General features: G+C 40.3%; 1 protein-coding gene across 4 annotated transcripts in view; it reads left to right on the forward strand.

Annotated features, from left to right (window-relative positions):
- The window catches only part of SMARCA2 (SWI/SNF related, matrix associated, actin dependent regulator of chromatin, subfamily a, member 2), a 121,750-nt gene extending 96,311 nt beyond the window's left edge, over positions 1–25,439 (forward strand). For all 4 annotated transcript variants that reach the window (XM_044446805.1, XM_044446807.1, XM_044446806.1 and 1 more), the window contains 5 exons: positions 15,950–16,055; positions 18,032–18,133; positions 20,081–20,210; positions 21,865–22,007; positions 24,546–25,439. In XM_044446805.1, coding sequence (XP_044302740.1) covers positions 15,950–16,055; positions 18,032–18,133; positions 20,081–20,210; positions 21,865–22,007; positions 24,546–24,581 — 517 coding nt within the window. In that variant the 3' untranslated portion in view covers positions 24,582–25,439. The remainder of the gene's footprint in view (positions 1–15,949; positions 16,056–18,031; positions 18,134–20,080; positions 20,211–21,864; positions 22,008–24,545) is intronic.
- The last annotated feature ends 2,217 nt before the right edge of the window (positions 25,440–27,656 follow it).

Genomic DNA, 27,656 nt, shown 5'->3' on the forward strand with positions numbered 1-27,656 from the left:
GTCTAATAACATAGCCAATGATGTCAATTTTTGGGGGGATGCCCTTTATATTGCGCTTGTAGCACCTTAACTTCAAGCATTACCATCAAAGGAATGACAATAGCAGTTAGCTCAGCTGATGCCACCTTTCTGGGTCTGGTAACTAGCAGGGATCCATCACTGCTCCAGTGCTCTCCTTGGCTGTGTGACCCAAAAGGTAAAGTTTGATTGGTGGAGTATGCTACAGCTCTCACTCCAAGGGAAACTTAAAAAAAATATATAGAGCAGGACTGCAGTATTACACATTGTGGTCTAGTATATGGTAGCTGCAAGCAACCTTTCCTGCTTTGTGAAGGAGGGAGCCCACCCCACCCAGCAAGCTTCATACACCACAGTTTCACAAAGCACAGGTACAGTTCATTGGGTTCAGAGGACACCTCAAGCTGTGTGATCTGCAGGGCAAATCAGCCATTATTAATTCCAGGGTGTGGGATAAGCTAAAGAGGAATCAGGTGTTCCAAGCAGTTGGCCTTGAGACAAAAAGGATTTGTCTTAAAGGGGTGTGTGGGGAATTGGAGTTTGAAAGGATGAGGTTTCTTCAGCTTGGAATCAACTTATTACCAAAAGGCCATACTTTCTTAGTAGCTAGTATGTTTGGTTTGGTTTTTGAATTCTACAATACAATTTATTTGTACTTTTAAGCCTGTCTGATTGGCTTTTATTACCTTAATAAAGCTTCTAATTAGTAAACCATTGTATGGGTCTGCTTAGAAGGAGAGTTTCAACACTGTGCTATGCTCACCTGTTAGAGATCTAGTGAATTCCTGGAAGAAAAGTCAGTAATAGTTTGATCACCAGCCCAGATAACAAAATGTTCAACCAGTCTTACATAGATGAAGACCATCTTATAACTGGATAATGAAAATATTAGTGAACTAAGTATAATGTGAACATCATGTTAATCCTGCAGTAAGTTTGCTGAATTTCTCAAAGGTGTTAGTTTGTATTTAATGTTATATATTATCTTGCAGCACGGGCTATCTTTTAATTTTTAGAGATCTGAGGGCCAAAGTTTTATATTGTATAAAGAGGGTAATGTGCATTCAAACTCCTTTTGCCAGTTTCAAGCAATCAGTAGTATGCTTTTGGAATTTGTATACAATTACAATGCTTGTAATAAAGTATGATCCAAGTTCATATTATGCTGACTTCCATAATACTTGGGCTATATTCTGTATGCCGTGCTGTGATCCATTTGTTAATGAACTTATTTATCCCCCTTTGTAGTAATGGTTTTTGTTATATGGAATTTTATTACTCTAGAAATGGATCAATAGCACCTGTCTCCTCTGTACAGTTTGTCAGATTGAAGTAAGACTGGCTGGATTGTAAATATGATCAACCTAATTACAAAGATGAGTGATCTGAGAAGTAGTACACAAGTACTACTCCCCCATGGCTATGTACATATTAAAATTCTGGTAGTGTTATCTAGTTTCCTGACAGGATATTAACATAGATAACTTATTAAGTGAAGCTTGTTGGAAGATGTAATGAGAATTCAGCCATGTTTGAGATTATTTCAAAGATTCAAAACAAAAATCTGGTAATAGTTTGATTACATCTAGAAATTAGCTTTTGTTAGTAAATCTTCTTTTAAAATAATGTTTATTGGCAACATCTTCAAACTCTTTTCTGTCCTAAAATCAAAAGCACACAAGTTTTAGAGCATTGTGGGTGAGTTCACACAGCAATAAGCTGTGGTTGTTTATGTTTTGGAGTACCCATGATCAGGCTCATCATGGGTGCTTTGCTCTCTTTCTCCCCCCCTGCCTTCCAGTTAATATCTCAAGGGACACTGTGAGGTGAAATAAGTCTTCTCTGTTAGACAACTAGAGATTGTCCACTGCTTTCAGCTTGCCCCAACTGTCAGAATTGCTGTTGCATAAACAAACTTGTGCCCTAAAGCTGGAGCAATTTGCAAGGAGCTCCCTGCTTCTAACTGCCTTAGAGTAGACTTCTTAGACAAAAAACTGGTGATCTGTGCAGTGGCTTTGTCCCATCTTTGAGTGGCACAGCCAAGCGGATCAGGCATCCCACTCTCAGGAGGCAGGTGTGCCCACTCCTCATCACTGATCTAAGTGGAGCAGCACCATGGACTGGATCATTGGCTCCCAGCTATCCTTACTAGTGACTCGAGTGCCTCTGGCCTATTTGTCCACTCCTCCTTTCCTAGGAGAGGTGTACTCTAAAGCTTTCAATTGGGATGGCCACTTCTGACAGCTGTTGTCAGCGGCACGTATGTGTTTACTGCTTCTCAAAAATGGCAAACGATTTTGTTGCTGTCACCAAGAGGATTTTGGTTGTTGGAACTTAGCCAACAACCTAGTTGGACCTAGCCTTCCTGCAAAAGCAAAAGTATCCAGCTCGTGCATCTTAGCTGCAACCAAACTTGCAGGTTGTGATTCTTTTGTGGGAGGGTGGGGCAAGTATGTGAAGCTGCTCATTTAGATCCTGCTCATTTAGTTCTAGGGATATTGTCAAAGATGACCCAGGAAAAGAAAGAAGTAATTTCCTTTTTTAGTCCCCTTTCTACTATCCTTGAGACATCCTTCAGAAAGCTCAGCCTTAGCATTCTGTGGGGTAAGCTTTGGTTCCTGTTAGTAGATCTGTAGCAAAGTCTGATGTTTCCATAGGAGGAGACCTTCCAAAGGGAAGGCATTGTGTGACCTGATGAAATGAAGAGCCATCTGTTCCTTATGGAATAGTTTTCATCATGGTACTTCATCCATTTAGAACCTGTCAGGTAGCCCTATCCAGTGGACAAACTGGAGAAGGAACATTGAGTGGTTCTTCCAGATCTGTCTTAATTAAGGAACAAGTCACTATTCTGCTATAATAGATGCCCCTGTTAACTAATACATTTTGCATTCTTATTTCTGAAATAATGGAATGGGTCAGAATTCTCCACATTACATCTGTGAAAGCATAGCTGATATTGTGATTTCTGCCTCTGCTTATGTTAAATTTGTACAGTTGTTTTCAACTTTTTGCATCAACTACTCTAGAGGAAGACATGGTGGCATTAACCCAGAATAGGAGATTCTGGATCTTGTAATATGAGCAGAGAGTACTGCTTGGGCTTGTTGGGCCTCACTAGTGCCCTTCATGTCAACAAAATACTAGTATTAGTTGGATCTGGAATCGTTTTTGACCCCAGACAAATGTGCCTCAGGCAAGGAAGCTACTTAAGAAAGGCCTTTGATTTGGTTAATTTTTCCTCCCAGGTGTTTTTTGTCAGCCTAAAATTGGCTTTCAGCTCTCAACAAGTACAGATAATTAAAGATTTAATCTTTTCTGAGGCTCTGCATAACAATAAAATTTAGAAAAGAATGCCTGACCTATTAACCTTTCTCCTGCACTTTGGCATACTAACTTAAAGAAAAAGAAAAGCTTTTCATTAATGGATTTTTGTTTGCTAGAGACTTAAGTTAATAACCTTACTTTTAAAAAGAGACCAAGATGACCTTTACTGGACATTCTTTTGTTCCTTTGTTTGGGATATAAATGTACCCCATAGAGCTATTCTTACGGAGATTGCAGTGGTGGTGGGGGGAGCTTTTAGGCCTTGGGCATGTATTTCTTTATAGAAAAAGAAATCTGTAAAGGCAAGATGCTGACATTTGAGGACTTTTTCAACTAGGTTGTTCTGACAGTGCTGTAGTATAGAACAATATGTCTGTAAGAAGAACATATATTACATGCAAATTACACTACAGAATGTGAAATAAGGAGATTTCAGTTACCACACAATGCAGGATGGAGAGAGCAACCTAAGGCACATCAAATTCTACTTTGTGGTTCTGTATTGCCAGGAAAGATTGCAAACAAATGGTCACACTATATTTCAGGGATGCTTGTCCAGAATTATTAATCTCATCTGCTGGTGCAATTCTTTTGATCACAAGTAGGAAGTTTTATTTTATGCAAAGTCCTCATCTAGTGTTGCACTGTCAGTTGGATGAAATATTTTTAAAACTGGTTATTCACGATTCTCCACCTATGTGGAAGTGTTACAATATAATAAGTGCCAAGGAGTCAATATTAGTGCTTTTTCTAATTTGTTGCCAGTACAGATAAAATTGCCAGAACAGATGATATTTTTAAGATACCATGCAGAGCTGTGTACGGGTCCAGAGAAATTAGTAGTGAGTGAAATAACATATTCTGGTCAATCAATAATAATATAGTCCTTCTAAAGAATTTATGGTGGTTTCAATGAGAATAGAATTTTGTCCACTGGGTTTCTTTAATTCTTGTAAATATACTATAGATCATGGTAAGTTCTGGAGGCTGGAAACCTCTAGACAAAAACTTCCAGTAACATGAAATGGTGTATAAGACTAGTAGGATGACTTGGCAAATGTAAACTGTGCCTAACATTGTGATCTATAATTGCTGCATTGTATTATAATAAGCTGATGAACTGAGCTCTTGGTTTTCACAAACTGAAAGAAAAGTTCAGCTGCTCTAAGACTAATATAGCTGAACTCCTACATATACTTCACAGGGAATAAGAATGGATGTATGAATCAGCATGTTTGGCTGATTATAGCAAAATCAAGATGGACCATAGGTTTTTTTAATCCAGTTTCTGCTTTAGTTTGCAATTTTTTAAAAATGAATTTTTTCATTTGTTTTTCATACACATTTCCCCCTACTGTGTGTTTGTAATATAAACATTTTTGCAGCTTTGCCTAATATGCTCATTTTTCACTCAGTTTTTGAGTCAAAAACTGCATCACAAAATTCTGGAAGTGCTGATCTGAAGGCTAACTACATTCTCCAGGTTGATGTGAGGAAAGAATTTCACAATTGGTTAACTCTCCTTGTCACCCACAAAAAATCAGGGACCATGTGGCAGTTGTACAACTGTGTTTGTCCTTCATTACCTTTTTCGTTCCTGCTTTTCACCCAGGAAAGAGCTATTTCTCACCTCTCCTCTTGAAAAAAGCTACCTATGATATTACTGTTAATCTGTCAACTAAAATTATTTTCTTAACTACAACTTCCAAGCTTTTTTAGCTTCTCCTTTAAAAAAGAGCTTCTTTTGCAGCTCTCCCCCCACCCCCCATTATGGTTCTATCGCTAAAGAAATCAAGAAAACAGGATCAATCAAATGTGAAGTGGTTACTTCACAAAATCAGAAAACAAAACATGTAGGTGTCTTAGTTTCCTACAAGAATATGTTTTTTCTGCTGAAAAAGATGATTGGCCCCAAGATAACCATCTTGCTGGCTCACACTGCTGGCTGGCTCTCTCCAGAATGGAGTGGGAAAGCTCCAGTGCAGCCATAAGGAAGATGACTGAGTACAAGGAAGAGGGGAAATTTGGTTTGGCTAAGTACACCACCCTGTTCCTAGGCAAGATGCAGCTTGCAATTGGATTTGATTTAGAACCCGATGCCAGACCTGCAGAATTGGTGAGAAGGCTTTATGATTCACTCCCTCTTCTAAGAATGCCACTAAATTCGTCAGGTAGCCATTTTGGGAAACAGTTTCAATTTCTCCCAGCAGGAGGAAAGTGTTTCACCTCTTCTAATCTGTGAGAAGGGAATAAAGAGCCGCCTACTCCCTCTATACCGAATATTTTTCCATCATTCAAATAGTACAGAGAAGACCACGCACAGAAACATACAATTAGGGTTGGGACGAACCCTTTTGGAATCATATCTCCAAACTCACAGACGTCCTGTCATGCTCAACCCAGTCCTGCAAAGGAAGCCTAGTCCACAAACACTCACAGATCTCCTGTAACAGCATTGGTAACCTTCCATAGCCTCCATTCCTCATGACCAACCTTCTTCACTGCTCAATGCTGCTGATAGAGGTACATGTGAAAAAGGGGTGAAGTGAGTGGCTCAGCCACTATTCTTGGTGACCAGGCTTCTTCCCTGCTTGCTACTGCTGGCAGCAGTGCATGCAGAAAAGGGGCATTGCAAGCTGGTATACTGGTTGCCATTCCTAGTGCCCAGCCTCCTCCCACTCGGTGGTGGTGGCAGCAGACACAGAAGAAAGGTGCTACTTTTGTAGCACATGGGGCTCACTTCCCAGCAAGCACCTCATGAACATTGGGTGCAATCACTAGGAACTACTGCAAAGCAGACTAGAATCCAGGAAACTGAAGCCAGAGGATTTGGCAGATTTTTCCACACAAAATGGATTCATCACATGTCCCTATTTACAACCTTGTTGACATGTTTGAGATTCAGTATGGCCTGCCATCTGCATCCTTTTTGACAGCCATGAAGAAGACTGAATAGATGCCTCTTCCACTTCTTGGAACCTTTGTCTTCACCAACTTCATGGTGCCCTATTGGTGGTCTATCAATACCTTAAAAGGAGTACTCATCTAATTAAAGTTTCACTGGATCTTCCCCTAACAGTCTCTTACTTCCATCAGTACATAAACCTCAAAAAGAGCCAGCTTACACCAGCACAGCCTCCATGCAACCTCAGAGCCATATTCAGTACTACAAAGGACTATCTCTTTCGGAATAAACACAGTATTTAGACTACAAACGATCAAAAATATCTCAGCATCAGCATATGCAGATTTAATGGATCTGGTACACCTACCGGGCCTCATGATTTCCTGCTTTGACATTGTTCCATGGGCTAGGCTGTATTCATGCCCCTTACAAAGCTTACTACTACTCTTCCAGACCCAGATTGCCAGGAAGGATCATGGCGTAGTCAGTGCATTGTTCCTCACCAACTCAGAGCTTCTCTAGTGACAATGCTACTGGGAACTTTTAGACAAGTACACCCTTCCAGAAACCAGGCAAGATCATGCTAAACATAGATACCAATCTTGAAGAATCGGGGCGGGGGCATTGCAGTACAAGAGAAATGGCAGCCATCAGAAAAACACAACCTTATTTGGCTAGAAATCAGAGCAATACACTTGGATCTGAAGCACTTCTTATACCACTTCCATTGCACTTATGTTTTCATAAGGACACAGAATATTAAGGCAAAGGTGCACACAAATTGACATCCATGATAACTTTGCAAAGAAGTCCAGTCCTTGCTGCTATGAAATCTAAGCCCAGCAATGGGATGCTGAACCACACAGTGGGTTACCTCAGCAGATAGATCTATAGGAACAGACTTTGTATCCTTCAGTATTTCAAGAAGTTCAGCACCAATTCACTCCACTCATAAAGCTTCCTCACTGTCAGAACAATATGACAGTGGAACCAACTGCCTAGAGAGGCGGTAGGCTCTCTAACACTAGAGACATGACTGGACAGCCATCTGAGTGAGATGGTATAACTTGGTGTCTTGCAACAACGGGCTTGGACCCAATGGCCTTCAGGGCCCTTTCCAACTCTACTATTCTATGATCTATGCATCTCACAACAGAACCATAAGCTTCCAAGATTCATTTCAAGATTCCACTCATAAGGAGCGGAAGGAATAGGCATGCTGAATCTCAGGTGGCTGAAGGAAAGACTCAGTACCTGTTCACCAGTCTCAGTCCTTGCAAATAATCAAACTAGAAGAGGCAACAGTCACTTTCCAAACTGCTGTATCAGATGCATCAAGGGCCATGGCTTCTCCCTTAAAAAGCAGGATTCTGTTCAGAGGGCAGTTCTTCACCCAGTCATGATGGCTTCAGTTCATTTTGCAGCTATGGAAAGATCCATCTGTTCCAAACTAGGCTGTCTCAATACTATTATAAATACATTTCTTGGATTCTGTAAAGAATCCACATTGTGCATATACAAGACCACTTGGAAGGCTTCCTCCATATGGTGCTGGAGAAAAGACAAGACTCACCTAAACTGTAGGTATCACAGAACTTCTCTTCCTCCAAGCAGGCCTCCTCTTGGGCCTAAAACTCAGCACCTTGTGCAGGCAAACAACAGCCATCTATTAAGATTTCCTCTTTCCCCCACAATTAGGCACAAATTCTCACCTTAAAAGATTCCCCAGGGAGCCTCTCTATAAGCACTCACACAATTACAAGTTCCCATTGTGCAGCCTACAAAATCTCTTTCCAGTCTGTACCACTTAGAACATTGTCTCAAAAAGGCTTATTCCTGGTAGCTGTTACTTCTTCAAGCAAAGTATTAGAATTATCAGTGCTTTCAGCAAGGGAAGGGCTCATCAACTTTTAAGAAGTCACAGTAATCCTCAGAACAGATCCAGTACTCATTGCAAAAGTTAATGTTTAGTTTCACAGGTCTTAAGACCTGATCCTACCTTCCTTCTCTCCTTCCTCTCACCCCCAGGGGTATATGTTAGGCAGTAGAAAATTGCCTCGATTGTGCCCAGTTCTTCAGGCAATCCAGTTTGCTATTCACATCCCACCCAGTGTCCAGATTCACATTAGCTAGATAGTTAAATGCATGCATATTTCTGGTGAATGAATATTGTATCTCTCCATGTTACAGAACACTCAACTAGATCAGCAGCCACTTTAAGCACCAATGCATGGTTGACTGAAATATGTAAGGCAGCAACTTGGACAAATCCTTTTTTTTTTTTTTTTCATTATACATTATAAAGCTGACTGAAGCCTCTGTGGATGTCTCCTTTGATAGGAGGGTATTCCAGCAGTTGGTAGCATTCCACACAATCTAAAACTAAATTTGGTAATCAGCTTCAGAGCATCACATTGTGGAATACCTTGGTCATACCAACCTGCAGAATTAAACATTTGTACTTACAGAGGAAGTTCCTTCTGGATTTGTGCGCAGAAAGCATCCCAACTTGTACCCTTATTTCCCCCCTAGTTTATACATATACATTCTACAATAACCAATCTCTATGCCCTCAAGTTGGTTCTTCTCCAGTGGGGATCTAATTGGTTATTCTTTCAAGATATGATAACTATCTTAGCATTAATCTTCATTGCCTTGCAGTCCTTCTCTTGACTCCAGCTGGAAGTGTTCCTGCTTTTTTCTATTTCAGAGTGACAGCCATAGATGGAACTGGCAAAGAGGAATTTGTAGCCAATGCAGTACTTGAGAATTTGTCATATCATCCCTGCTTTTTCTCTGAGCAGTAGCAGGAGTTTAACGCATTGTGGGATCCTTTCCGTACACCAACCTTGAAGGAACCTTTTCTGTATCGGTGTTCCATTCCAGTCAACATATTAGTCCAAGAAGCATGAATTGGGTTGGTTTGCCTAAAAAATCAGATCACACTAAATTATTCTTATCACTAGTAGAAGTGGTGTTGAATTCAACAGGACCAACTTGTGACTGGACATGGCTAGGTTTGTGCTGCATAGCAGTTACATTTGTTGCTATCTTCATGTATACATGCCTGGAGCATTGATCCATCATTGTTGGCAGGTATGTGTCTGCCACACTGTTCCCTGCTTTTTCTACACTGCCTTGCCAACATCAAAGATTATGGAGTCCTTTCTATTTACAAAAATCATAATCAGAGCAAAATCTGAAAACCTGCCCCTAGCTGCAACCTTTAATTTTAATTAGCTTGTTGTTGATGTTGATTGCCCTTGAAGAAGGCACTGAAGCTCCAGGTCCATGTTATAGATGTGTAACCTTGGAAATAAGTTTGCAAAGGATGCTTGGAATTTAGTTTGCTCTGACTTCATTTTAATGCTGAGCAAATGCTATTGTCATTTCTTAGAACTTGTAGTAAAAATGCGTTGAGAATCACACTGCATTAGGAAGGGGAACTGACTAATAGATAGACAACAGATATTATGAATTCCATGAAAAAGGGAACATTGATCAGAGAAATATTTTTTTCATGCCTGTACCTTGCTTAAGTATATGATTTATTAAAGCTGACAAGCTAGAAGCCCTCCAGTGCTTAGCTAATTAATGTATCTGCCAAGCATAGCCTGCAGTCTATGGGGCAGTATATAAATTAAATAAATAAAGCAAGCTAGCTAGCTAGCTTTTCTTTTGGCTATTATATCTAGGTATTTTCACATCTTTGGAGCTGCCTGCCTGCCAACAGAATAGGAACCACTGGTAGAATAGTTCCCACAACCTCCATCAAGTGAGCTTCAGGGAATTATGGGACCCTTGTGCAGTTTTGGAAGTCATGCAAACAGAGTATAGAGGGGAGAAGAGCAAGTTGAGTGGGATTTTTAGGATGACTCCAAGAAGTAGCAAAATATGCATTGTTGCTTTGTGATAATTTGAATTTCAGAGAACATAACAAAGCAGTCAGTCAGATGCAATAGTTATATCTAGTGAAATGTTTCTCAATGATCATGATGCTTAACCATGAAAGCAAATTCCACACCATTACAAACAGAAACAATTGTAAGCTGAAAACAATGGTTTATCCTTTTGAGTGTGAGTTTTGTAATTTAACAACAAAACAAGCCTCAGGCTAAATCTCTTCTTAAATTCACTTACCAATCAACACCCTCTCATATGTATGTATTTATATAGGTATAGGTATACACACACACCTAGCATCTAGCTTTATGAGTAGGTATGGAAGGTCAGACTTCATGTGTCAGTTATTTCTTTTAATCACAGAGTATCTGCTGGACTTAGTAGTATTTCTTCATTGTACCCCAAACTGTGCTTTATCATGCATGCATGAAGAACGAGAATCACATCCTGTAGAATCCTGTGCAGTATATACTGGATAAAGTTGTTCATTTTTCTCTACTTTGCCCTTCAGAAAGAGCTCAGGAACTTTTTCCTGATTAGGTAACTCAACGATTATAAGGTTGACAGGCTATATTTCACAGTGCTAGATTTTTTACTTAATGCTTTCTAGAATTTTGATCATAGCTTAATTAAAATAGTATTTTCAGGAGCTGGTGAGATAATTTTCCTTTGTGGATTGCTTTAATGCTTGCTCTTGAGAGCAAAGCCATTATATATCACTCTTCCTGTGTCTAGATATTGCAGAATCGGGATTCTAGGTGGATTGGAGATTTTCTGGATTTCTGCTTTTTTGTGTTGTGTTGCTCTTTGTGTTGTTTTTACTCTCTAGGCATTACACTCTCAGAGTGTGTTGGTGACCTGTGATGTTTTTTAAGGATAGTTTGCTCTGTAGCATTGTAATTGGTATATGTTGAGGATACTGTGCAGTTTGAGGAAGCCATAAAGTCACAGCACTGCTTGTAGCTGTTTTAATGAAAACAGTTTGTGGTGCTGCTGCTGCTACTGGTCTTATGGGGTGGAGTCATTCAGCTCTGTCCTACTAACATGGCTACTGTCTATACATCTTTAGATTCATATGGCACTTGAACACTGCAACTTCTATTGTTTAGTGTGTGTTAGTGCTAGTTCAGTACAGAGGTTAGAAATGAGTTTGTCTCTAGATGGCTAACAGACTGTACTATGTCTGTTTTTAGAGCATACAATGAAAAGCAGCCTTGGTGAAACATCTAGATTCACTTCAGTCACTGCCTTTCATAGACATGTCAATAAAGTGAATCTCCTCCAAAAAAGCACAAACATTTCACATACACACACACACACATTTTTTTCTTTTACATTTTAAATGAATACCACTTTGAACCGATTAATAAAAGAGTATTTCTTAGTTTTTCAATAAAGGTGGATTGATGATTCTTCTGAGAGCACATTTCGCAAATAATGCAAGTGTCATATAAATGTAAATCTTGTAAAATAAATGTAGACTTTACCTTAAATTCGGTACCTGATAATGCCAGGAAATAGAGCATCATATAGAGCATCAAATAGAGAATAGGAAATAGAGCATCATAAAGTGCTTTTGAAACATGAGAGTTGTATCACCCACCAGCATAACAAAGCATAGTATATAGTAAACAGAAAGAGATTTTGTTTATACATATGTGTGTTTTATTATCTGTATTGGCTTATATGTGCAGGAAAAAAACAATGTGACAGAGCACAGTGGTAAATGCCACTCATATTTCTGTAGATTCTATTAATTTATGCAGGTCCTATTGCTCTTCAGAATATAGTCTGGTAGTTGCTAGGCAACTCGAGGAGAAATGGTGCACATGCTTTTTGTATTTAGTAGATCTCTCATTTGTGTGTGTTTAATGTGTGTTTATGTGTGTATGAAAGCATCGATTAAAAGGCAGGATAACCTATTCAAATATTATAATTTGCTTTCTGTTTCCCCTTCATTACACCTCCTAGAGGTTTTCTTAGAAAATAGCTTTTTTAGGTTTTGGTTGGGTTTTTTAAAAACATTTTTCTTTGTGGTCTGTGTGCATCATAGATATGGGCTTTGTGTCTGTGGGGTCCATTCTCAGGATGATTTTCCTAGCTAAACTCCTTTTGGTGGGAGCCCTGTCCCTCCCTCCTCTTAGTATATATAGGAGGGACTCCTGCCATTTCCCCCATTTCTTTTCTGCCCACTGTTTTGGGTGCCTTGGGTCTCCCAGCATTTTCTCTTGTTATCTCAGAATATTCTCTAACTCCTTCTATCCACTTGTTCTGAACTGACTCATTTTCAAAACTCAACTTTTTCCCTTACCCGTATCCAATTCCCCCCCCCCCAAAAAAACCCCCTCCTGTCATCCTCTCTCTTTTGAACTATCTTTAACTATCTCTTCCCTCTCTCTCCCCAGTGGTGCACAAGGAGATGTTTAGGAAATGAGTGCAGTGAGGCACACAAATGCCCTCTACCAATGCACATTCCTTATGCCTGTTTTGTTTAGGTGAGGATGACTGTGTGGACTCCTGTCCTCATTGGCAGGCATTCATTTGGCAGGCTCAGAAAAAACAAGCAGGCTGGCTCAAAACCAAGATATTCAGTCACACCCTTATAGTCATTGACTCAGTCATGGTGCTGCTGCTGGAGTACCTTTCAACCTTGCGGGTTACTTATGCTTCTCACACTGCTGGTTGCTGCAACTCAGTCTTTGGTTCCTGTGACCCAGCCGCCAGTTCTTGCCCATCAACCACCTGTTCAATCACATTCTGCTCTGTTTTGTACAGCGCAAACAACCTTTCTTGTTGTCTGATACCACATCCAGCCAACTAGACTTCCTAGGCAGCTGCCAATCTACAATGGCCTGGTATCTTCATCACCCAAAGATATCATCTCAGCACAAGGTCCAAGATTCCCTTCCGGAGACCAGGGAAAGACTTCTGAACAAGTCCTCCAAATGGTAATATCATTTGGGTTGGACACCCAGCAGCTCGCCAAACCACCGGTAGACCCAATATATAACATTATCTGGACAGAGGATGCAGTACTGGTCACCATTCCTTCCACACTCCTCCAGTCCATGAAGGAACCATGGAAGGTGCTAGCACATCTGCAAACAGCATCACACTGTTTAGAAAGCTTGTACCAGGTCCAGGAGATGGACATTCCATTCCTGCTGCACATCCACAGACAAACTCACTCAGTAGAATCAGCACAGGGTTAGGTACAGAGGGAACACACTACCCTGGCAGATCGAGATGGATGCCATTAGGATACAATGGCAAGGAGGGTCTATGCAGCAATGGGACTAGGCCTTCATATATCAAATTACAAGGCCACCATGGGGAGATAGGGTTCACAATCGCATTCATACTACCCAGCCACCAGCTCCAGGTTGGTGTCAACAGTCTTGGTTCCTGTACCTCCTTCCCTTCAGACCCGTACCAGGATGGTGCAGGTCAAGTCATTACCAGCTTTTTCTCCCCAGTTTCAAGGCCAAGTGTTGGTCTCATGAGAACAGGGGAAAATGGCAGGAGAGAGGGGCAGGTCTCCTGCCAAAACAAGTTTACCTTGGAAAATCTTCCTGGCAATAGGCCCCACAGAGGCACAAAGCCCATATGTCTGAATGCACAGATGACCATTCGAAGAACATCAGTTACAGGTAAGCTTCTTCATTTTAACCATAAGGAAAGGGACAAATGTCAGAATTTTTCTGCGTAAAGGAAGAGACCAGAGTTTGGCTTCATGTTATTTTTTAAAGTCAACATTCTGTTGCCATTCTAGGGATCTGATCAAGTGCATTTGCTGGGTAATTTGCATATCTTTGACAGGATATATCTCCCCACTGCTCTTAAATATTGTTAGACATGACTGCCCTTTAGGTAGTTCAGATTCTTCCCAGCAAGGTAATGTATTGATAATGCTTCATTTCAAAGTCTTAAGTAAAGTGCAGAATGTTTATCATTTTCTCTTTTTGAATATACTGGTTACTACAGTTTCTATTCTGTCAGTATTGTATGCTTACGAAGTAGCGCACTACAACTTCAGTATCCAAGGGTCCTGACCAGTTTTCAGCAGTCTCACCTAGAGATGTAAAATCTCTGGAAGTTTTGAAATCATTTGTTGAGGGGGTACCCTCCCAGAAATTTGGGGGGATATGTAATATTCAGCTCTTTTCTAGTGTTCTTTATATATCTAACATCACTTTGTTACCTTAGGAATATAAAATGTATTATATACAATAAAATGTATTATATACAACATGATAATTTTATGAGTAAACCAAAATATATAATAGATTTTTGGTTCCTATTTTATGTCTGACCAGAGGGAACTTGAACAAGTATTCCTGAAACATTTCAGTCATCTTAGAAGCCAGAAGAAGCAGGAAGAGCTGAGAGCAGATGAAGAGTGGTATACAGCAGTGGTTTTCAATTGCCGGTCCACAGGAGATTCCCTGCTGGTCCGTTGGGACGGGGGGTACATCTTGCTTGTCATGGACTGGCATGGGGAATGACTATGCTATACCACCTCTTCCTCATTTGGCATTACATTTGCAGGGGGTGCGCCAGTGCCTCCAGGGGTGGGGGGTCAGGGAATGGAGAGACGGCTGGGAGCCACAGTTTGTCCTTTCGTTGGCATTTTTTGTTGCTCAGTTTCTGATAGTTTTGGAGAGTTATTTTGGGGGGAGGGGCAGGATAGTGTTTGGAAACTAATATGCAGAATACTGTATTATGTGTATGGTGCTTTTTGTTTCTGCCTCAGTGGTCCCTGAGGTGGTTTTCCTGTTTCGCTGGTCCTCAGCTGTGGAAAGGTTGAAAACCACTGGTATACATTCCTGTTTGTGAGGACCTGGTTGAGGTGGAGTTTAGGAAAAGCTATGGAGAGCTTATTTGGCACAGGCTCCAAGTTTTTCTACGTCAGGACTATGTCAGGCCCATGTTTAGCAGTTGTGTGGCTTGCAGTGCTCATCTCTGGATCAGCTTCCTCCCCCTCTTCCTCCTTTGCAGTAGACTGCTGGCCTAAGGTCAAGGTCATGACAATGGACAGCTCATGTATAATGTCCCTATCCAAGCTCAGACCTCACTAACTGACAGGAAAAATAGTTTATCCTGAGGAGGGACTTCCACAAATTTGACCTGATCAGGATTAGTAAAGCTATGGAGGGTTTCATGCACAGATCTATGATGTTGGTATATTGTAGCCTGTATTACTTATGTAAATCCACTCAGGAGCTGTTGAACTTGCTAGTGAAATTGCCAAGATGGACACTGTTGGATATGTTTGTTTAAAAGGAGCAGGGTAATGCTTATGCCAAAGTAGTAAAAATGTACATCTTATACTTAGGCTCCCGGTCACATTTAGTCTCGTAAAAAGTCATGCAGTTTCTGGACAGTTTGACTGTGGCTCCTGAAATTCAAAATGAGGATTTGTTCCCACCAAGGCACAAATCCAAGTTGTCAGCTGTGAAAGTTGTGGCAGAAAATCTGCCATGCTTTTAAGATGCCAAAACAGCAGGAGTCTTCTTTTTAATGGTAATAACACTGGGGATATTTTAGTATTTTTCAAAAGCTGTGTTTTACATATAATGGGCCAGGGCTGGCAATTTCCCAAGGAAAACTAGTTTGAAGCAGGCACTGGTAATTGATGGTTTTTATTTAGTTATTCCTAATATTTACCTTGGCACTCACTCCTATGAGGATGTGGCCTAAGAATGCTTGGGAAGGAAAGATGCCATCTGTACTGAGCACCATCTCTTTTCACCAAGTAATAGTAATCTTTTGAATTGTTTTTGTCTTTATTAACAGTTCAGGACGACAGTTAAGTGAAGTCTTCATTCAACTGCCTTCCAGAAAAGAATACCCAGAATACTATGAGTTAATTAGAAAGCCGGTTGACTTCAAAAAAATAAAGGTAGGCATAATTTCTATTATACAGCAATCTCCCTTTCCCACGTTATACCACATTATCATTATTTGGATTTTACATTCTAGCACATGCGGGTGGCGCAGTGGTTTGAGCTGCTGGACTGATTGATTGAAAGGTCAACAGTTCGAGTCCGCCTGATGGGGTGAGCTCCCATGCTTTGTCACAGCTCCTGCCACCCTTGTAGTTCGAAGGCATATAAATGCAAGTAGATAAATACAGTAGGTACCACTTTGGTGGGAAGGTGACAGCATTCCGTGCACCTTGTTGTTAAGTCATGCTGGCCCACATGACCATGGAAACTGTCTGCAGACAAATGCTGGCTCCCTCGGCTAGGAAACAGAGATGAGCACCACCTCCCAGGAGTCAGACATGACTAGACTTTAATGTCATGGGGAAACCTTTACATTTACCTGTTATAAATATTAAATAGTGCATGCTCTGAACCTTCCATCTGTGTAATATTTTACTACCAATGGCTTAAACAAATTCTAGAGAGCAGAAAGTAATCTATCAGCATGGCAAGCTGTATGAACTTTGTAAGTTCATTTTACAATGACAGGTTGTCTGTAGAAGGCCCTATATTTTTGAGGAAAGCATTAGGAGCCATGCTTATGAATGCTCAGTTAGATGAAATACGAAACCATGCACAACTTCGGAGAGTAGTAGTGGAGCAGCACTTGAACATGGGAGATTGGATCCAGTGTATGCCTGTTTACTCCTTCCTTGCTGTGCCCCTACAATCTCTCCCTGGACACATGCTCCTTGTGTTGAAGGGTGCTCTGATTAGGGATGGGTAAGGAATCTGTTTTGAGGTTGGGAATCCATCTGACTTCCTTGGCTCAGCTCTTGGGACTCCATTCTACTTTGCAGAGGACCTGAGTCCAAATTCCTGGCCAGGAATTGAGCCCTATGCATTTTGCAAGTAATGCCCCTATTTCACAGCAACAGATAACACCACAGAAGGTTGGTTGTGAGGGCCTTGCCAGGAAAGGATCTCCGCATGCCAAGTGCAGCTCCATTTGGGCTGCTGTACCTGACATTGAAGAAGGTTACTGGGTGTGCAGCCAGGACTCTGTGAGGATTTGTGACTTCTCTCAGCTCAGCTTGCTTAGCAAGTTCAGGTCAAGTACAAGCAGAAGCCCACAATGATTTCGGGGATGGATTCCGATAGGGTTCATTCTGACCCTACCTCTGGCACAGTAGGTTGAGAAGTGGCCAGAGAAGGAGGGGGAATCTGCAAAAATCATTTTGCTGGCCAGGAACATTTTGAGGTTGATCCAAGCTATAGGAATCAACTGTCAGTCCATTTTCTCCCATTGCAGTTCATTCATGTGATGTAACAATAGGTACAGTTCACCATAAGATACACAGAATACACTATAGAATACACACTATTGTTAATATTTAGAGGTGTTAGCAATGAGTTACTCATCCATGGCTGCCAAATTATTGTAGTTGTATACCCATTTATCTGGAAATAAGGCCCATTACACAAAATGGAACCTGTTTCTCAATGAATGTAGATTAATTGATCAATAGATAGATAAATGTAATTTGTGGTTGAGTTTATAATTACGCTAATTTTTCTTTTCCATTTTGGGGGTTTATTTTTGAGAATTATCCCTGAGTCAAATGAAGAGCCTCTTCTTCAAGTACCATATTTCCATTCTAGTATACTTGAGAGCACTGAAATTGATATCACTTCAAGCCTCTGGCCCAACTACCAATTACTACTACCCAGCTCTTCCACTCAGCATATGGAGAGGTTGTATTCTGCTTTTACCAATTTTGTGAATCTGCCTGTTAGGTGTGTGTTATTTAATTAATTCATATTAAAAGGATAATAGAAATTTTATTTATGAAACAACTGCATCTGTTGTATTCAGGATTACAATATATTTATTACCCAGTTATCCTGTCTTTCATTTTCTCTTTTCAATCTCTCTCTCTCAATACTTTAGGAAAGAATTCGTAACCATAAATATCGGAGTCTTAGTGACCTGGAGAAGGATGTCATGTTGTTGTGTCACAATGCCCAGACTTTCAACTTGGAAGGATCACAGGTCTGATACAAATAATTTACCTACTGATACTAAGGATAATTGTGTATGCATTTGCATAAAGTATTGCATGCTATACTGTGTGTATGCGCATATGTGAAAGAGAGCACATGCATATTGCTTTGGTGAGAACCCTGTTCTGGAGTCTGTTTTTGATTTTGCTCCATATTTCTACATACCAACATAAGCCAGTCTTTTCTGCTTTGATTTGTTTTTAGCCTTTTAGTAGTGTGATTGTTAGAGTGTTAGACTGAGAACCTGGGAGATCCAAATCTGAGTCCCCACTGAGCCATGGAGCTCATTGGGTGACTTTGGGCCAGTCACAGACTCTCAGCCTAACCCACCCTACATTTATCCATGAACCTCAATTTCTTCCCTTCTCTCAAAGATCCTCAGAGCTATTCCAGGAGCTCCCAGCACAAGGTTAATGTTATCACCATATTTTTTCAGCCCTATTATCTCAAATATACATTAAATCTCTCAGAGAAGATATCCGTTCATTTTAAGAAAATTCTTAAGATTCAGTGCTTCTTTTACAAACATAGTTGTATACAATATAGCTTGATACATCTGCTGTAATACAAATGCAATTTTTTTCTTTCATAGATGCCTTTCAGGTCATATTATTTTTCTAGTTGATAAAAACAAGAGTTTTAAAAAACATCCTCAGGGCACAGTCCAGTGTATCTACATTACTTGAATGTCCCCAAATTTGGAGGCTTCTGTGATGTGTATGTCTGGTGGGAGGAGTAACAGAGGTGATCTTTGTCACCCTGTCTTCCATATACTGATTTTCTTTTTACTCATATGCTTTTAGCCCATGTAGTATGAATGCTGTGGAGGAGGAAGAGACTGGAGGATAAATTGTACTCCAGCATTTTGTTGTTTTCCAAGGGAAAAGTCCCCTTTTCTCCTGCTTCGAGATCAGTTTCTGACCTTGGAGAGACAGCCAGCACTCTCCTTTCCTTGCCAGCTGCATGGTGTGTGGGCTAAGGGCACCACAGCTATGACTCTTTCGCTTCCAGGGTCACAGTGCATTCTTCAGTCCTGGAGGGTAACCCCAGCCATCCTATGTTCTTGGAATGCACATTCAGGGACCACTGGATTGCTGCCTTAGTAAAGTGTAGAGGTCAAGATGGATTACAAGATGGGTTACAGTAGTCCCTCATCTCTCATGCAGTCTGTGGCCTTCCCTCACTAGCCTTAGCCATGGATAAGAGCTGATGTCTGTACTGCAACTTGTCATGCTTAACACTTACCCACATTTCTAGCATACCCTCCCAATAGGGGGCATCCAATTTGCATTAACTGTGGTTAAGGCCAGCAGAGTATATATAAGGCTAATTGAAGGGCATAATGTACATGTGATAGGAGAGGGGTTAGGGAGGGAGTGTGGAATCCCACATGACTAAGAGATTTATAATCTCGCAAGAGAGAGATTTATAATCTCTTAATCATGGATAAAGAATTAAGAATGTTATGGCTACAGAATGCTACAATATTCTGGTGTTAGCTAATGTGAATGGTTTTCTTTTTACTGTTAATAATTAAAAGAAGAGTGCATTTGTTTCTGCCTGAATATATTGTTACATTATAATCTAAATCTTAATTAGACAACTCTAATTTATATATTTATTGTTATTATTACACAAGTAATAATATATTAAATAATTCAAGGATCGAGTTTGTTGCATGGAAATTTGAAAATTAATATAGTACAGTTTCATTTTGTATTGGGTTGTCACTGAAGGTTATTTTTTACCTTCATTTAGTACATAAAAAATTAACAGTGGCATTTCCTGTAAAATTCATGCAACAAGACTTATGACTTGTAATGGGGGAGAAAAGCCATGCTCTCTGTGGGTTTGCATAGAAAATAACTTTCCATGCTGTGAATTTTTGATGAAGCACAGCTTGCAGTTCTGATGTAGGTTTGCTTTCATGCTACAGATCTATGAAGATTCCATTGTTCTCCAGTCAGTGTTCAAAAGTGCACGGCAGAAGCTTGCCAAAGAAGATGAAAGTGAGGAAGACAGCAATGAGGAAGAAGATGATGAGGAAGATGAGTCAGAATCAGAATGTAAGCCTCTCATTCAAAACAGAGCACAAGGAATAGTCATGAAGGACTTAGTGTGCAATTATGTGCATGTTTAGACAGAAATAACTCCTACAATTCCTAGCATTCCCCCAGCCAGCATGGCTGACTGGAATACTGGGAACTGTAGGAGTTATTTCTGTCCAAACATACATAAAATTCCACCTTATCAATGTTTTACTAGACTCAAAGACTTGCTGCTTGCCTTCCTGTCTAAGCTGCTCTACTTGAGTCTTCCCTGGATTTGGCCTTTTCCACCAATAGAAAGTGTATTTTACAAAAAACTCCACTTAATGTACTGCCTTACTCTTGTTTTTTGAATCCATGTAGGAATCCATGGATTCCTTCTTTTCAAGACTTTGGGACCCGTAGAAGGAAAGACATTTACATTCACACCATTTCTTACTGAACAAAAATGTTAACATATTAATTGCTCTGTGTGATTCTTTATGTCAGAATAAGTAAGCTTTGATTGTGTGGATCACAACAAATTGTGGCAAGTTCTTAAAGAGATGGGAGTACCTGACCATCTTATTTGTCTCTTGAGAAACCTATATGCGGGTCAAGAAGCAACAGTGAGAACTGGGCACGGAACCACTGATTGGTTCAAAATTGAGAAAGGAGTTTGGCAAGGGTGTATACTGTCGCCCCGCCTATTTAACTTATATGCAGAGCACATCAGGAGAAAGGTGGGCCTAGATGAATCACCAGCTGGAATTAAGATTGCTGGGAGAAATATCAACAACCTCAGATATGCAGATGATACCACTCTCATGGCAGAAAGTGAAGAGGAACTAAAGAGCCTCTTGATGCAGGTGAAGGAGGAGAGCGCAAAAGTTGGTTTGAAACTCAACATTAAGAAAACTAAGATCATGGCATCCAGTCCTCTCACTTCCTGCCAAAGAGATGGGAAAGAAATGGAGGTTGGGACAGATTTTATTTTCCTGGGCTTCAAGATCACTGCAGATGGGGACTGCAGCCAAGAAATTAAAAGACGCTCCTGGGGAGGAAAGCTATGGCAAATCTAGATAGCGTACTAAAAAGCAGAGACATCACTGCCAGCAAAAGTGCGTATAGTCAAGGCTATGGTTTTCCCAGTTGCAGCGTATAGCTGTGAAAGTTGGACCTTAAGGAAAGCTGAGTGCCGAAGAATTGAGGCCTTTGAATTGTGGTGCTGGAGGAGACTCCTGTCAGTCCCTTGGACCGCAAGGTGATCAAACCGGTCAGTCCTAGAGGAGATCAACCCTGACTGCTCTTTAGAAGGCCAGATCCTGAAGATGAAACTCAAATTCTTTGGCCACCTAATGAGAAGGAAGGACTCCCTGGAGAAGAGTCTAATGCTGGGAACAATAGATGGCAAAAGAAGAAGGGGACGGCAGAGAATGAGGTGGTTAGATGGAGTCACTGAAGCAGTTGGTGTGAGCTTGAGTGGACTCCAGGGGATGGTGGAGGACAGGAAGGCCTGGAGGAGTGTTGTCCAGGGGGTCGCAAAGGGTCGGACATGACTTCGCGGCTAACAACAACAAGAACTTTTTCAGGATGCAATGTGTAAGACTGTTCAGTTGATGTTAACAGCTAGGAAAGTATAAATATTCATTCTGGGCCATTGAGTTTTTCTGAATTTCAACTTTTTTCCTAGCCAAATCTGTGAAAGTAAAGATCAAGCTAAACAAAAAGGATGACAAAAACCGGGACAAAGGAAAAGGTAAAAAGCGCCAAAGCCGGGTAAAAGCCAAACCAGTTGTGAGTGATGACGACAGTGATGAGGATCAAGATGAAAATGTAAGTTTTACTTATGTAAGCACTGAATGTTTTTTATGGTTTCCTGCACTACACCTGTAATTGCAGTGTTGGTTGTCCTGAATGCTAATTATCTACAGTTTTCAGGATGCATGAAAAATGTGGAGAGAAAAATGTCTTGTGAAATGTACAACCTCAACTCCATAGGGTCATTTAGATGGTTAGTATTTGGACTAAATTGCTGGGATGAAAAGAATGAAGTTCCGATCACCTAAAGGTACATTTGGGCCTGTGTTTCAGGAAAGCAACCCCTTTTGAACCCTTTTGCCACATTGAAAACCATAACAAGATTGGGTCTCAAAGGGGAAAAAAGTCTTCAAATCTCAGTGGGCATGCACAAGCCTTGAAGATGCCTGAAAAAGCTCTTCAGCAGGAGAAAAAACTCTCTGTTGTGCTAAATCCTGTTTTGTGGCCATGACCCAAAGAACATCATGACACCAAAAATGGACTATGGACTTCACTGTTTTGAAAAGTAGCATTCCTCTTCCGAATGGCAAATGGATTTTAAATTCATGGTTATCCCAAGGACAGATTGTGGTATTAGAAAAAAATACTACAAGAGGTGCGCAAAACTTTTGGATCTCAGCCAGCCTTTCTTTGTGTTATTTGAGCTCCTCCCTACTGAACGCCTTTAGTTGGGATTTGGTTCTGAATAAGCATGTGTGAAACATAAACAAGCAGAGCCCTAGAGACTACATTACAGTAATTCAAATGAGGTGTAATTAAGGCCTGTGTCTCTGTAGCCATACCTGTCATTCTTTGTTTTAGTCTCTGTGCAACACATGTGGGCATTGCCACACAGCACAAGGCCTGATTTGGAGAAAAACTTCTAATGGGCACACTAGTTTTAACTCTCTCACTACGTAAAAGCATTCCTGGACCCTAATAAAATCTAGATGTCCAGGCTAATATGGGAGTATACCCAAACTACAGCTACAGTCTTCAAGGATAGTACACTCCCATCTGAGATGCGTTGAACCTTTTTTTCTCTAACTGGCCTTTCTTTTGACCAAGAATACATAGAAACATAGAAACAGAGAGAGTCAAAAGGGTCTCCCGTGCCATCTAGCCTGACCTCTGGCACCAGCCGGCTCTGCTCACGACATGCCCACCATACCTTGATCTTGTAACTAGAACAGCTTTGGGAAAATAGATGGAAAGCAAAGACAGAATGGGGTGTCATTAGTGCACTGAAACAAAATCATGTAAAGAGAGAATTCCTTAAGTGCCTGTCACAGTTCATTTAGACAAAACTCTAGACCGGTTCCATTTGCGTAATGAATGGTTCTTACCAGTGCTCCTCTCTTTGGTGACTGCTTCTTTGTGGAGCAGTTTGAAGTACCTTCCAGATGGTAACTCCAAGGATCACAGGAAGTAATATCAATATAATCTTCTCATCACAATTTGAGAAGAGGTTGCCCTTTCAAGATGCTTTCCTGCTAGCTCCTTAGTGTTTCCAGACTTTTGTGAACTTTGTTTCTCTCTTTCATTTCTCTGGAAATGAAAGTTTCCAGTAAAGTACCCCTTCCTTCCTTTCAGTTAACTCCTCTGGGAAAATGAAATGGGGCAGAGCAAATCGGAAAGAAGCAATTTAGAAGACAAGAAAGAAGTTCATTTTCTCTGAATGCCATGTCATACCATGGTAGGTGAATGGAGAGGTGTTTTCCTCTCCATTCACTAGGTCAGGCATAGTCATACTTGAGGTTTACAGGATCTGCCTTTTTTTTAACTAGCTGAAGCAAGGTGCAAAAACAAAAACCATTGCTCAGGAGCAGGGTAAGGGGTTTAGGAAAAAGGTCCTCTGGGCACATGATCAACTCACAATGTGTTTTCACTGTCAGAAATGAGCTCAGAATCCATTCACATAAGGATGCACTTCTGTTTTTACCACCTCAGTAGCCTAAAAAATTAGAAGGGAATGGTGTGAAATCTTTTTATTTATTAATTCTGTTGTTAAACAGCTGGAAGTCAGAAACCCTTGGTGGGCTATAACAAATCACCCAGGGATATACCAGTAGCTTCTGATCTACTTTTGCTCATCCTGGCACTAGCCAATGGGTTATCCTAGATTCAGCCAGCAGATGTGCTAGGTAGTACTTCCTCTGAAATGTTGATGGGGTAGTACTGAATCCTTCCCCTCCATTCTAAAAGTTAGCATAATCACTAAAAGAAAAAAGAATCCTCCTAGCAGATCTGCTACAACAACAATAAAAGCCTTAAGTCGTGTAAAGTAACTCTGTAATTCATAGGCAGTGTCATGTAAAACCCCATTCACAATCCTGTCCTTTGTGTAAGTTTGTATTTTATTTGCTTCAGTGGGACCTACATATACCTGGTGTTTTTATTACCATTCTAGCATGTCTATTGAAATCATTAGATTGTTGTAAACTACTTAGAGATCTTTGGCTATGGGATACTATAAACATGAAACTGGTGGTGGTGATGTACTATTACAATATTACTATGTTTATACCCCTCCAAAGAATCCTTTAACCATATCCCCATGTCTCTTACATCTAGGACCAGTCAGAAGCAAGTGGAAGTGATGACGAGTGATCCATACGGTCAAAATCTGTTAAGTTCGAAGCCTTCTCCTCTCCCATTTTACACACAGTGATTTCACTTTATCAGATAGGCATTGGGGTGTTTCTGTATTCACGTCATCTATAAACTAGCTTTAGGATAGTGCCAGACAAACATATGATATCATGGTGTAAAAAAGGAAAAATGTAACATACTGTGACCAAATGGGCCTCAAAGATAAATAACAAAACAAAAAAAAAAATCTTTTGATGGAAAAAAACATGGGTTGATAGTATATTTCTATGGGTTGGGTTTAGCTTACTAATGGTTTGACTATTCCTGGTTTCAATATTTGATTAGATGCTATCGAATGGCATCAGAAAGATTTAAAAAATGTCTTTTGTAGCATTGTAACCAGGAGCCATTAAAAGCAGCTGGTGATTTTATTTTTCATCAGGCAGTTTTCAAGGTTTTATTAGTTCTGTATTTGTTTTTACACTGTGGTACATATATGCAATTTTGTTTAATAGCTTCTAAATGTACAGTAGCGACCCTTTACCCTGTCTTGTCCTATTCATTGCTTCACTTTATGCTCAATGATCTCTTGGAAAGGAACTGCTTTTTGAACTGTATACATGAAATTTATGTCTACTGTAAACTTTGCTTTTTCTTTTTTTCTTTTTTTAAATGATAAAAAGTTGGATTTAAAATGCTGTTGAATATTGCAATCTATATAGTATAATGAATGGCTTCTTTCATCAGATTTTCTTTTGTGTTACCAATATGGTTTGCCGCCTTTCCCCAAAGTGTACTTAATCTTTGCTTTCTTTGCACAATGTCTTTGGTTGCAATTCATAAGCCTGAGGCAAATAAAATTCCAGTAATTTTGAAGGATGTGTCATTAGAGTTTTCCAAACAAAAACCAGCTGCATTCACTTGCTCCCACTAGGGGATACCTGAGGTAAATGGCTTCTGTATCAGAATCAGCTTCATGGACCATAAAGAGGATAACTTCCTTGTGTCCAGTAGATCACACACCAAGCTTTAGGTACTTGTTGAAAACTCTTTTCATAGGTCAGAGTGGAGGATCTAAATAAGTGTTTTCCCTGTAATAACTGAATTACATGAAAATGACTTAAAGCCAAATAAGATGGCTTTGATGCTTGATTAATCCATCTGTCATAGAAAAAATACAACACTTGTCCAATTAATAACAATATGCAAATGTTACGTATGTATGTATGCACCCACATCAATATATAATCCTAACCCACAAAAATGCTCTTCAGAACTACGCAAAGCCAATTGCTTCAACTAAAATGGGACCAGCCACAAGAATCATGATCTTCACCTAGCATATTGTGACCTACCATATGACTGGCTAAACTACTGGCACCAAAGGAATTTTCATTTCTTTAAAAAAATATTTAAACAGAGCCACTTTTTGCAAAGGAAGGCTTCTCTTTTCATTGCCCTGTTCAGCTCTTCAATCTCTAATGTTACCAACTAGGAATGCTGTTGAAAATTGAAAGAAAAAAGATTGCAGTTGACCAATCTTCTGAAATTATGGTTTTGAATATACTGGCAAGATTTGCTGTTGATCTCTGCAGAATTAAAGGCTCAGGGATTGCATGTACCACATCAGTTTGATCTGACTGGAGCTCCTGTGACCAGTGGTACTGGGAAAGGTAATTACAGATGTCTGTACAGAGGTCATAGGAGAAGGCAGATGACATAGCTGAATAACTCCATCTCCATATCCAGCAAGTTACCTTTAATGATTCCCCAGTTTTACCATAATTTTACTTAGGAAGTATAGCTTTGTTTTATAGACAGTTGGGCTAGGTGGGCTGTTTCTAGGCTCTTCAACACTGTTGGCCAGTCATAAGGCCTAGAATGGAAGAGTTAGATGAAAATTGACCTCTCCTCTCTCTACATCCACCCCCGACACAACTGATTTGTTTTTGAAGCCATGGAACATACCCTGAAATAGTCCTAACACTGAACATATTCTCCAAATGTAGCCAAAGTGGCACCCTCAGCAAGACAAGAGGAAAGCTTGAGGGTTCTTCAAGGCTTGGAGGAATTAAAAAAAATGTTGGAGAAAGCCCCCATAGGTGGTGGTAGAGAAAATCAGAACTAGTCCGGTGGGGACTGAGCATCATCAATAGCCACAGAATGCTGATTGATTGTTGAGGAGGATGGAACAGAACATTTTAAGAAAAGCATAGCTGGCTGGTTAGAACCCTGAATAAGAGCGCTGCACACTGCAACATTTTTCTTGAGGTCCCATTTGTGAAGAAATAATACAAGATAGAATGCTTTCCCCTCACATCTGAGCAACAATAGCCCGTTTCGGTATGTCTGACAAAAACATGTGGGACCTGTTTGCAGACTGGGCTTCAGCATTAAGCTTTTTTAGAAAAGATTAAAGATGACTGCACTAGAATTGCACTTGATTGTAATATCGCTTTGCCTTTATTGAATGCTACCAGTGTCCATCTGCTTCTGCATCCCATATAGTTCAAAGGCTCTAGGAAACCTGCAAGGAAGGCATGAAGTGGGCAGACCTCCCTTGTTTGCCTCTAGCATGTAGTAGTTAGAAGCATGCTCACCCCAAAGATGGTTGTCTGGTTGTCAGAGGCATGCCAGCATGCTAGCTCCCCTACCATTATTAAAATAGTAAATCTCTATTTTTGCCTGCCTGAAATTCTGAATGGCCGTCCTTTACATGTACTCTGCCTGAAATTCCACAAAACTTGAGAGTTAACATTTTTCAACAGTTATATTTTCTGCCACAAAGGGCGTGTTTGTATTGGCTTCTCTGTTGTCCGCTCCTGAGATGCAATCCAAAGCTTTTAAGTCCCATAACAAGCAACACGGCCAAAAGACATACATTAAACAACGGATTGTTCAGGCAAGTACTGCCTCTAACAGCATCATATGCTGAGTGGTGGATGATTGCAGACAAAACAATCACTGAGGAATTCCTATCAACATATTTAGGGGAAACCAAGAGATTGGCAAAAGAATGAAACATCTTTTTAAAAAGACATATGCATATAAGGGGCATTATGCTTCAGCAGAACTATCCATCTGTGTGGAGGC

Source organism: Varanus komodoensis, unplaced genomic scaffold (assembly GCF_004798865.1).
Source record: "Varanus komodoensis strain SLA01 unplaced genomic scaffold, ASM479886v1 scaffold5, whole genome shotgun sequence".
NCBI lineage: Eukaryota > Metazoa > Chordata > Lepidosauria > Squamata > Varanidae > Varanus > Varanus komodoensis.